This window comes from Eleutherodactylus coqui, chromosome 4 (assembly GCF_035609145.1).
Source record: "Eleutherodactylus coqui strain aEleCoq1 chromosome 4, aEleCoq1.hap1, whole genome shotgun sequence".
Classification (NCBI taxonomy): domain Eukaryota; kingdom Metazoa; phylum Chordata; class Amphibia; order Anura; family Eleutherodactylidae; genus Eleutherodactylus; species Eleutherodactylus coqui.
The window spans coordinates 272,620,458-272,633,373 of NC_089840.1; the positions used below are offsets into that span (position 1 = coordinate 272,620,458).

Here is a 12,916-nt window from a genome sequence, read left to right on the forward strand (position 1 = left end):
TAAAACATCGCCAAAGAATCGTCTTTATATCAAACTGGAAAAATGTGAGTTTGAACAAATCAGGATCCAATTCCTTGATAATATCATCTCCCCAGATGGTCTGAGTATGGACCCTAGCAAAATTGAAGCTGTGGTTGTTCGGCCAAAGCTAAGAAATCTAAAAGACATTCAAGGCTTTAGAAGATTTGCGAATATCTACCGAATATCTAAAAAATCATCTTACCAATCATGTACCTCACAAAGAAAGCCAAAACATACTCACGATCTTCAGTGGCACAGGGTGCCTTTTAAAAACTAAAAGCTCTGTTCACTTCTGAATCAATTCTTTTTTTTTTCTAAATCTGGAACTACCCTTTGTTGTGGAAATGGACACCTCTAATTCTGCTTTGGGCGCTGTCTTGTCTCAACAAATCAGAGTCACAATGCTACTACACCCATGTGCATTTCTGTCTAATATCAATATTCGGGAGGGGTATTGTCTCTCTTTGAGGAGAGCACCTAGAAAGTGAGTGAGGAGACTTATAAGGCCATGCATGCTCCTCTGGATAATATGGAAGATGGAACAATACCTCTGCAGCACCACCTTTTGAATGGCAGCCTTTTTCAAATCAACATCAGACTCTTTATACAAGTTTTAACAATAATTGGGAATTGAAAGCCAAGCCAGAACCCATACACAGACAGCTGTTTCGCTGTGTTTGCCCCTCCTCAGTGTGCAGTAGAATTCTGGTTTGGCTAGTGAGAGGCCTCTGATGTGAGTCGGGAGGGGCATTGCCTCTCTTGAGGAGAGCACATAGAAACACCCCAAATAAGTGTATAAAGAATCTGACATTGATTTGAAGGAGTGCTACCATCCAATATGCGGTGCTGCAGAGGTATTGTTCCATCTTGGCTTATATCATGTCAACTGCTGAAAGAAACTATGACATTGGAAATAAATAACAGTTAGTCATTAATGTTGCAACTCTGAATGGATACATCTTTTGGAAGGTGGCAGTCATCCTGTAGTAGTCCTTACTGACCACGAAACTCTAGAGTTTATCCACACGGCTTAAAGACTGTTGGCAAGACAAGCACATTGGGCCTTGTTTTTTTTGCAGATTTCTTATCATCCTGGTTCAAGAAATGGAAAGTCTGAGGCAAATGGAAAAGCTGTATATAGTACAGTATACAGTGAAACTGTCAATGTCTCATGAATTCAGTTACGCTTCCCTTGATCCCTAGAAGAACAGTGGGAGCCATGAAGAAATTAGAGTGGCCAAAGCAGGGCCCGTGCTGCAAAAACCTTTGTGTACCAAGAGTGTAGGCAAACCCCAGAAACATTTGTGTACCAAGACTATAGGCGGATCCCTGATAGATTTGTTGATAAAGAGTATAGACAAACCCCTGAAAAATTTGAGTACCAAGAATATAGGCAAACCCCTTAAAAATTTTTGTACCAAGAGTATAGGCGAACCCCTGAATTTTTTTTTTTACTAAGAGTATAGGTGAACCCCAGAAACATTAGTGTAACAAGGGTATATGCGAACCCCTGAAACATTTGTGTACCAAGACTATAGGCGAACCCCTTAAAAATTTGTGTACCAACAGTATAGGCGAACTCCTGAAAAATTTGTTTACTAAGAGTATAGGCGAACGCCTGAATTTTGTTTTTACTAAGAGTATAGGTGAACCCCAGACAAATTAGTGTACCAAGGGTATATGCGAACCCCTGAAAAATTTGTATACCAAGAGTATAGGCGAACCCCTTAAAAATTTGTGTACCAACATTATAGGCGAACCCCTGAAAAATTTGTGTACCAAGGGTATTTCCAAACCCCTAAAAAATTTGTATACCAAGAGTATAGGCAAACCCCTTAAACATTTGTAAAGCAAGAGTATAGGTGTACCCCTGAAAAATTGGTTTACCCAGAGCGCAGGTAAACCCCTGAAATTTTTTTTTTAACCATAGAGCTCATACTTGCTTATTTTGCTAACAGAGCCTGGAGACAGCCTTCCAAAAAATAAGTTTTTACAGAGCCTGTTGGCCCTGTGAAGAATTAGCTGTTTCATGCTGGTTTAGGAGGAGGAATATGTGAGAAGGATAGACTAAAGTACTTCAATCCTTTTTTGGGGTGATAGAGGGTGCATGGTTCTCCTGTTCCAGCTTAGAGAATCTTTATGTTCCGCTGCTTTCCGGTAGAGAAGAGAAGTCAGGGGAAAATTAGGCTTTGTTCATCTTAATGAGTGTAAGCCTGTCGGTGCTGTCAGTTGGCAGGCGGGTATGCTTATTCGTAATAATCCCCCCAGCAGCACTAAACATCCTCTCTGATAACATGCTAGCGGCAGGGCAGGCCAGAACCTCCAAGGCGTACAGCGCAAGTTCATGCCACGTGTCCAGCTTTGACACTCAATAGTTGTATGAAGCAGAGGGATCACGGAGGACGTTGGTACGGTTGGTAATGTACTCCCTCACCATCTTTTTACAGTGTTCCCTCCTACTCAGCCTAGACTGGGGAGTGGTGACACAGTCGATGGTGTGCCATAAAACTGGCAAAGGCCTTGTAGAGTGTTCTGCCTGCGCTGGACATGCTGCCTGTTCCCCGCATCTCGCCTGCTAATTGGTCCACTGAACTACGTCCTCTACCGCTAGCATTGTCAGGTGGGAAGTTTAGCTTTTCTACCATGGCCTTGTGGTATTGCATCACTCTCCTACTCCTTTCCTCTTTGGGAATGAGAGTGAAAAGATTCTCCTTATGCCATGGGTTAAGAAGGGTGAACACCCAGTAATCCGTATTGGCCAGAATGCGTCTAACGCGAGTGTCACAGGAAAGGCAGCTTAACATGAAGTCAGCCATATGTGCCAGAGTCCCAGTACGCAACACATCACTTTTCTCACTAGGAGGATGACTCTGTCTCCTCCTCCTCTTCAGCCCATACACGCTGAACAGATGTAAAGGAAGTAGCATGGGTACCCTCTGCAGTGTGGGCAGCAGTCTCTCCCCCCTCCTCCTCCTCCAATACGTGCTGAGAAACGGACCTGAGGGTGGTTTGGCTCTCAAGTGACGTATTTTCATCCCCCATCTCCTGTTCTATCTGCAAAGCGTCGGCCTTAATGCTTAGCAGCAACCTTCTCAGCAGGCAAAGCAGCGGAATGGTTACGCTGATAATGGCCACATCGCCTCTCACCATTTGTGTTGACTTCTCAAACTTTCCTAAAACTTGGCAGATGTCAGACATCCATGCCCACTCCTCTGTGAAGAACTGCGGAGGCTGACTACCACTCTGATGACCATGTTGCAGCTGGTATTCAACAACGGCTCTACGCTGCTCGAAACCCTGGCCAACGTGCAATGTTGAATTCCACCGCGTGGGCACGTCGCACAACAGTCAGTACACAGGCAACTGGAAGTGATATTGCAGTGTCCTAAGGGTGGCAGCATCGGTGGTCGACTTTCTGAAATGTGCACCCACGCAACGCACCATGCTGAGCAGCTCAGACAAATTGGGGTAGTTTTTAAGAAAGCACAGAATCGCCAGATTGAACACGTGGGCCAGGCATGGCACTTGTGTTAGTCTGCAAAGCTGCAGAGCTGCCATCAGGTTACGTGCATTGTCACACATGACCATTCCTGGTTGGAGGTTCAGCGGCGAAAGCCACAGATCTGTTTGTTCCGTCAAACCCTGTAACAGCTCTCAGGAGCTTCAGCACGGCCTGTTGATGCTTCCCCATGGCAGTGCTGCAGTGCCTCGAGCTACCGACTGAAGGCAATGTGCTCACAGATGGTAATTGAGAGGTGGAAGAGGGTGAGGGTTTGGAGGAGGTGCAATAATAAGCCGGAGAAACCATGACCCGCAATCCTCGGTGTGGGTAGCATGTGAGCGGACCCAGGGTCAGACTCGGTCCCAGCCTCCACCAGGTTATCCCAATGTGCAGTCAGAGAGATGTGGTGTCCCTGCCCACCAGCACTTGTCCACGTGTCGGTGGTTAAGTGGACCTTCCCAGTAACCACGTTTGTGAGGGCACGGTTGATATTCCGTGGCACGTGCTAATGTAAGGCGGGGAAGGCACAGCGGGAAAAATAGTGGCGACTGGGGACCGAGTAGCGAGGGACGACCGCCGCCATGAGGTTGCGAAAAGCTTCCGTTTCTACCAGCCTATATGGCAGCATCTCCATGCTGAGTAGTTTGGAGATATGCACGTTTAGCAATTGTGCATGCAGGTGCGTGGCTGCACATTTCCGCTTGTGCTCCAATGCTTGAGTTATGGACAGCTGAATGCTGTGCTGGGACACATTGGTGAAGGCAGTGGAGGACTGTTGAGGTGAAGGGGTGGGTGCAGGCTGTGAAACGCTCGTGCCTGCATCCTGGGAGGGGGAACGCATGTCAGTACCAGGATGTGACAGAGAGGAAGAGGCAGTGGTGTGACCCGCAGGCAGTGAATGGCCTTCATTCCACCTTGTCAGGTGTTTAGCTATCATATGGCTGCACATGCTGGTGGTGGTCAAACTGGTAGTGGTGGCTCCCCTGCGGATCTTGGTGCGGCACAGGTTGCACATCACTGTTCGTCGGTCGTCCGCTTCTCATTGAAAAACCTCCAGACCTTTAAACACCTAGCCCTTTGCAAGAGAGCTTGCCGTGAGATGGTGCTGTGGGGACCAATTGGGGGATTACTTGCTCTGGCCCTGCTTCTCTGTCTGGCCACCACACTGCCTCTTCCAACCTGTTTTGGTGCTGCACTTGCCTCCCCCTCTGAAGCGCTTCAGTAGGCTTACCAACCCAGGTCGGGTCCGTCACATCATCATCCACCAGCTCTTCCTCTGAATCCTGAGTCTACTCCTCCCTCAGACTTACTGCCATAACAACAACCTCACTGATAGACAACTGTGTCTCATCATCATCATCCACAAATACCTCTTGAGAGACTATTTGGAAGTCCCCACCCTCATCACCCTGAGACTGTGAAAGGTCTAAATTTTGGGCATTGGTCACGACAAACTCCTCAGTTGGCTCATGAGCCATATTTTTCGACTCACGGAAGGGACCCGAGAATTGTTCCTGGGAGTATGCCTGTTCTGAATCTCTCCTTTTCCTGGAGTGATCAGGCTGGGAGGAAGGAGGAGCAGCCTGAAGATTTAGAGCTCCAGCACCTTGGCTAGCGTGAGCGGACCGCGGGGAAGACTGGGTGTTGGATAAATTACTGGACGCGTTATCCGCTATCCAACTAATCACCTGATCACACTGTTGTGCTTTTAATAATGGTCTACCACGCGGACCTGCAAAAGGTGAGATGAAGCTAGGGAGGATAGATACGCATTGCTCTACTAATCCCTCAGCAGCAGGCACTGTTTCACCCCGCTCAGAACCTCGGCCTCTGCCCACACCCTCAATTGGATGCCCACATCCTCGACCCTTACCTCTAGTCTTCATCATGTTGGATAATGCACTTGTTCAAAATCCTACGCAAACTGCGAGTTATTTTGCGTATGCTTATAGGCCAAAATAGACACAATAAACAGTGTATACTGTTGTTAGATAGTGTGGATTGACAGAACCCACACACGGGTATATAGCCTACGCTTTGAGCCCCCCAAAACAAATTTAAACAGTGTATACTTTCCTAAGATAGCATAGATTGACAACATCCACACACAAGTATATAGTGTACGCTTTGAACCCCAAAAATACAAATTGAAACTGTGTATACTGTTGTTAGATAGCGTAGATTGACAGCACCCACACACGGGTATATGGCGTATGCTTTGAGCAGACAAAAAAAATAAAAAAATGAAAAATGATAGGAATTTTGTTACTTCCTATCTAGTCTCTGTACACCACTAGCAGTCTACTGCATTAAACCAGTAACAGTATGCAGTATACAGCCGGGATGCTTGAGAATACTTTGTGCGCACTACTGCTACCAGCCAGCCAAACTGCTGATGCACACAATGAGAGGAGTTGTAGTCCCAGAAAGGACTGTTGGGTTCTTGGAACAAGGATCCCTGCCTAATCGCAACCTGTACCCTACACTATCGCTTTCCTTGAATAGAAGCAGGTCTGTCCCTCAGCTAATGAAGCATGCGTGTGAGGCGAATCTCAGATGATCAGAGTTTTTAATACTCGGAGGTCACCTGATCAGCCCAGCCAGTCACTGCTATAGACGTGAAGAGGGTTGGCACGTAACAGCAGGAGGTGCCAAAGCCTTCCCTGCATGTTAATTGGCAAAAATATGGCACTAAACATGTGGGGAGGAGAGGATGAAAATTTATTGAGCACCGCATGGTGCTCACTCGAGTAACGACCACCTTCGAGTATGCTATTGCTCGAATGAGCATCAAGCTCGGACGAGCATGCTCGCTCATCTCTAGTGCTGAAGCATATGTTCATCCAGTTATTTAACCTCTTCTGCGCTGCTGTAGGATGTCCACGAAATGTTTGATTTATCCCGTTAAATGTTCTTTTTCAACACCAGAAAGTGTCCTAACAGATTCCACAAAGTCCGGGATCCTTGGTGTAATGCTGTGCTCACTATTCATGCACATAACACCTACCGGCTCCTGCTCACCGCCAGAGGGCTGAGGAAAAAGGTTAACGGTTATAGAATACAGGAAGATCAGCCCAAATACAAGCATGGAAGGTTTACAAGCAAACCTTTATTAACAACTGCTGAAAAGCTCTGAGATGCAGTTATATATATTAATGTGAGATATTCTATGCACATGGCTGCTATGTAGATGCGCTATCTGTTTCCTGTTTCCTTTTTGGATAACAGACATTGATTGGTAATAACAAACATTTCTTGAATGGCAGCTGAACTTTGAACAAACTTGAGCTTACGCTTATGCTTTAGCACGAAAACATCATTTTATGTAAAGTGCTGGCCACTAGTGGTCTTCCTTTGTTATATTTTGCTGTCCACTGCCTGTTAGCTGAAATGTAGGTAAGTTTTAATCATCATTTAGTGCGCTAAATTGCTTTCTCTTGTATGATGTGACTTTTCATTTTAAATTGTTAAATGTTAACAAATAGAAAATTGCTGCTTCCCAGTGAGTTATTGAAATTTAAGATGCTGGGACTTGTGGGTAAAGAAAATTACCAGTACAGGACTATGGCTTCACTCTTGTGTGAATGTTTTGATGGTGAACAAGATTTGATTTCCGACTAAAACATTTCCCACATTCTAAACATAAAAATGGCTTCTCCCCTGTGTGAATTCTCTGATGACTAACAAGACCTGATTTATGGTTAAAACATTTCCCACATTCTAAACATGAATATTGTTTCTCTCCTGTGTGAATTAGCTCATGTGAAACCAGCTGTGATTTCCAGTTAAAACATTTCCCACAATCTGAACATGAAAATGGCTTTGCCCCTGTGTGAATTCTTTGATGTATACCAAGATCTGATTTCTGCCTAAAACATTTCCCACATTCTAAACATGAAAATTGTTTCTGCCCCGTGTGAATTTGCTTGTGTCTAACAAGATGTGCTTTCTGGTTAAAGCATTTCCCACATTCTGGACATGAAAATGGCTTCTCCCCTGTGTGAATTCTCTGATGTGTAACAAGATCGGATTTCAGCCTAAAACATTTCCCACATTCTGAACATGAAAATGGCTTCTCCCCTGTGTGAGTTCTCTGATGTGTAACAAAAACTGATTGATAGCTAAAACCTTTCCCACACTCTGAGCATGAATATGGCTCCTCTCTTCTGTGAACTCTTTCACGTTCAGCATTCCTTCTATGAATTTTATTTTTCTTTGCCGTCTGTGATGAATCAGAAGATAGGATCAGCTCAAAATGATCAGATGATGGATCTTTGCTGTGAAGAGCTGATGGTACATCTGGGATAATGGCAGGGTCTTCATATGCATCTTGGGTAATACTTCGATCGTTTGAAGATATCAGACATCCCTCTGAGCTCCTGCTGCCATCTTCTGCCAAAAATAAATGTAATTTAATAATTTTTGAATAATATAACCTGAAGGGCCCATTCACAGAGCCGTATACTCAGGCTGCTCACTCTCCATGTCAATCAGTGAAATATAATAATTAAGATATAACCTTTATTTAATATTAGCCAATACAGCTAATATTAAATATTTAAAATTATAGTCCTAGAGAGCTAAAGCCTTCCTACGCCCTTGAATTAGTAATGTGGCAAATTTGGTGCAGATTGGTCCAGTTGTTTGCTTGTTATTTTTGTTTTCTGACTTGTTGCAAATATGTTAAGAACTGCAGGTCGTAAAGACCTGAAACCTGATCTAAAGCCTTTCAAAGCGTCTGACGAATTCGGTGCCCATTGGTCCACTTGTTTGGTTGCGCATAAAGACAAGACAACAGAAATTCTGCATCTTATTATCTGGGTCAGTTTTTCCCTATTATATATTCTATTATCTGGGTCAGTGTATCCGTGTTCTGAATTCTGTTATCTGGGTATAAATAATTCTGCTCTGCATTCCCTTATCTGGCTATAGGTGAATGTTCTGGATTCCATTATGTGGGTCTATGTCTCATTGTTCTGGATTCTGTTATCAGGATATATGTTTCTATGTTCTATATTCTATTAGCATACAGGACTTCAATACCAGTGTAATAAGAGGTAATTGTATCCTAGTCCCATAATTGGGGAAGTTTGTTTCCCACATCAGTACGGACGGCAGATGTATAAGAAATAGGTCTCGTCTACATTCATATCCACAGCTCAGATGTATTACTACTTGAAAGTCTAACTAAACTTTCAAGAAACTTGACAAAATCACAGTGACACATTAGAAGTTTTGTTCAGGGGGCTCAGGAACTGAAACTCCCTTTTACCAATTGCTAAAACGAAGAGGCAGATGTGCTCAGCCAACTGGTGTGCACCTCCAGCTGTGATTGACAAACGTTGTGTAAGGGGTTAAACATCCGTGTACTATAATATACATATTTATTATTGCTGTACCTTATGTTCCGTCAGGCAGGACCTTCAGTGAGAGGTCACATGACTTTGTTCACTCTGATCTTTTATGTTGTTATGAACTGACAGGACCTAATCTGCACGCTGATTGGTTAAAGGCCTGTGTACTATGGAGCTAAAGAGAGGTCTTGTTCCTGGGCTCCGGTGGGACTTGGCGGCTTCAGAGAGTGCAGGGAAGAGAGAGATTGAGCTAGTGGAGCTGTAGCAGAGTGGACCTGCAGCTGGACTTGTGTGGATGTGAGTTGGAGAGCCTCAGAGGAACAACTCAGGATTTGCAAACTAAGGCTGTCTGCACACAGACGGATTTGCATTGCGGAATCTGTGGTGAGTCTCCACCTCCGGGTTCCGCAGCAAATACCACCCATAGCATGCTATGGAAAATTGATTCTTCTTGCACGTGAGCGGAAAACAATTGCGTTTTCCGCTTGGGGAGGGAAAAAAAAAAAAATCGCAGCATGCTCCATTTTTTCATAGATTGCGCGTGGACGGCTTCCATTGAAGTCAATGGATGCTGTCCTATCTGCAGACCTTTCGTAATTGACATTACAGAAAGATCGCGGATTTGCGTCAACAGTACGTGATGACGCAGGAAAAGCAGAAGTTAAAAAACAAAACCTACCCTGCGTATATCAGACGGTGATGCACGCATATCATCTGCTGTACAGATGAAGATGCAGAAAGGCAGGTACGTGCACATGGACGCCCCTTCTGCCAGGGCTTGATTTTGCATACGGAACCTGACCCCGCCCATGTACAGGCGGCCTTAGTGGGAGAGATGTGAGCTGGTAAAAGCAGTTGGGTGTTCCGATAGATGCGCAGTGAGCGGACTGAGCCGGCATCTCCAGGCAACACGCACTGTTGTATGAGACACAAAGATCAGCAGCCAGGACCGGAGTACGACATGGGAGTCCGCACTAAAATCTACATCTCTCATGACTTACTTTGGTCTGTGAACTAAACATTGGAGCCCCTTCAGAAGAGTGCGGAAGCCGTGTCTGGTATATTGCTTCCACGGCCTTATCACTACATCTCATACATCTCAACTGCGCCATAATAATTAACGTTATAGTTAAAAAAACAACAAGGCCTTACAATAATATTTACAATCATATGGGCGCAATAACCCTTTCAGGTAGTCCCAGTAATTCCAAGACCACCACCCTGGCCAGGAATGTTATACATGACAGAGCTGGGGAATGTGGGCACTTATGACGGCCCTCAGGAATACGAACGGCAGTCAGCTTTCGACTCGAATGCTCATTTTTCCATCTGGGCAGCTGCTGACCTTTACACGGTCATCCTGTCTCTGCTTCACAGAAAGAGTAGGGAGCGAGACTCCCCCCATGCACTATGCACACTATCTTCGACCTCTAGGTCATTAGGGCCTTTTAGTTCGCCAGCTTCCAATTTCTTGACCGCTCTGCAGTTGGCCCCATTCTGTCCTTGGTTGTGGCTCCCAAGCATGGGGGTATGGTTGCATGTGTTGCTAGAGTTGTAATATCGCCTCTATTACCTTAAAAGGGATTGTCCAGTTGTAAACTATTGATGGCCTATATGTAGGACAGAATATTAGTAGTAGATCGGCAGAGGTTCAGTCTGGGACCCCTGCAGATCAGCTGTTAACGGCGCTAGTGTGTCCATGCACTTAGCTGATTTCTGTAGGAAGCAGACAGCTCCATTCCCACTGCAGTGGCCAGGCCTGGTATTGCAGGTACAGTTTACATTCACATCAATGGCCTGAAATGCCAAGCCTGGCCACTGCAATAGAACAGATCTGTTTTATTTCTGCAGAAATCTACTCATTCCACCAACCCAAACAGCTGATCATTGGGGGTCGCAAGTCCGGGACCCCTGATCTATTACTTATGGATAGGCCATCAATAATTTGGACAACCTGTTACATTTTCCTCAGTTGTGCCATTCGGTCCTTTCTTAAGGTGTACGCTTAGCATCTAGAATTTTCTCACCGTTTTGGGGTGAGGCTTAACTTTGTTGAATATTCTCTATAGCATGGCCTTTTTTTCAGGTTGGTGATGCGCTGGTCATGTCACCACTGTGTCATTAGGGAGATGGGCCTTCCTCTTCTAGCGCTCGTAGCATCAACCTCCCTCACCTGCGGCGTCACTGGCAGGGGATAGGGCACAGAGCTGTGGCGGCTCTGTCAGTATGTGTGGAGAAGCGGACATGTTCCTCCCATTCCTTCCAGGTCCGCGGACTCATAGACTTCCTACTGAGCCCATACACTGATCCCAAGAGATACAGAAATGGCTAATTGGTCACAGTGCTCAGATGAATGCTTCTGCCCCTTCAGTTTAGTGATTAGTTGGGGTCTCATCACCGGCCCCCCAACAATCAAAACCTACTATGTGTCAAAAGCTTTTTGAAAGTTCAGTTCTCCTTTAAACGCCCCGCAGTGTTACCCCTATAATAGTAATACACTTTCATCCCTGGTTTACTTGTATTGTAGCTGAATAGAGGGATGTACGGCTGAAGACCCGACAGCACAGAGCTTAAAGCACAGAACTGTTGTAGTCAGCGACTAGGGGGAATCTGGGATGTCCTCTGCATTTAGTGGTCACTCACCTGGTGGGTCATCTGTAGGGATCTCCTCCTTACACGGCTGATCCCCCCTCACATGTGTCTCTGTAGCATCAATAGGGATCGGATCTTCCTCCACTTTCACCAGCTGTGAAATAAATATTGTAAAAGTCATCACACAGTTGGAGAAGTCGTGTGGGAGGTTTTATATGGCCAGAAAAGGTCATTAATTAGTATGAGGAGCCGGAATGACATGACAGCAGTAGTGATCTGGGCCAAATAGCTGCAGGTCTCCTGTATAACTCCAACCTGTTGCTTCTTTATTCCAACCAGAAGTCTCCAGAACCAGAAGATAGTGATAAGATGCGGAGATCTAATATCTGCGGTCAGCTGTAATCCTGCCATCTCCAGCTTTCTCATTAAAGGCTCACTCCATCACAAACACATTTTCCATCCCTGCACTCCTCACCTGATTATCACTCTGAATAGCCTAAACACATTGCACTCACTTCCATGCAGCACAGCCTTCTGTCTGATACTTATCAGGCACCATCATGAGTTCTAAATTTCTCCGGGTTTTCTCTACCTGTATGCTCTGCTAGCAATCCCATGATGCATCACATAACCAGTACCATCTTTGCCTGCTGGCAGCACTGTGTAATTATCACTACCCTCTATATTCTCCTAAATAAGCTAAATACCATAAGTATACTATGAGGGAAAATGAACGTCCATCACCTTGATTATAACCGTGTAACAGGAGCCGCTAATTATCAGCAATAATTGTGATAAGAGTTTCTGCCCCCCATGGGATTTCCCGCGGAATTTCCGCCCCTGAAAGCTGCCATAGGATTGCGTTAAGAAACGCAATCCTATGCAGACGACCGCGATTTGGCCGCGCGAAATATCGTGCGGCAAACAAATCGCGGCATGCTCTGCGAGCCCCGCACAGAAACATCACTCACCGGCCGCCGGCCCCACTCTGCGCATGCGCCGGCCTCCCGGCAGCCGGCATATGAAAGAGTTGGGACCGCGGGAGAGGTGAGACGCCCGCGCTGCTCACTGCAGGCGCTCGGGTCGGGTCCCGCTGTGAGAATTCTCGCAGCCGGATCCGACCTGGCCATCTGCAGGCGGCCTTAAGGTTGCAAATTCAAGGTAGCCAGCACAAGGTTGACTCAGCCTTCCATCCTTCCAAAGTCAGTAAAATAAGTACCCAGCTTGGTGGGGGGTAATAAAGCTCTGTCGAATAAGTTGGCGCTATACAAATAAAAGGTTTATTTTCTGACCCGCATGAAGAGCTGCTGTAGTACAGTCCATGGAGATTCATCCTACAGGAAGTTCTGGTGACTGGGATTGTTCTATTCAGGAGTCACAGAGACAAGTAATACCCAGACGGTCACAATGAGGTCACATGACCCATCTGAAGGGAGGAACTCCAGGA

The 12,916-nt window shown here is 45.6% G+C and overlaps 1 protein-coding gene across 9 annotated transcripts in view; it reads right to left on the reverse strand.

The window, feature by feature from the left end:
• The window catches only part of LOC136624332 (oocyte zinc finger protein XlCOF6-like), a 459,204-nt gene that overhangs the window by 168,846 nt on the left and 277,442 nt on the right, over positions 1 to 12,916 (reverse strand). For 2 of the 9 annotated variants that reach the window (XM_066598263.1, XM_066598264.1), the window contains one exon: positions 11,521 to 11,623. The exons of the other annotated variants lie outside the window; for them this stretch is intronic. In XM_066598263.1, coding sequence (XP_066454360.1) covers positions 11,521 to 11,623 — 103 coding nt within the window. The remainder of the gene's footprint in view (positions 1 to 11,520; positions 11,624 to 12,916) is intronic. 9 annotated transcript variants of the gene reach the window in all.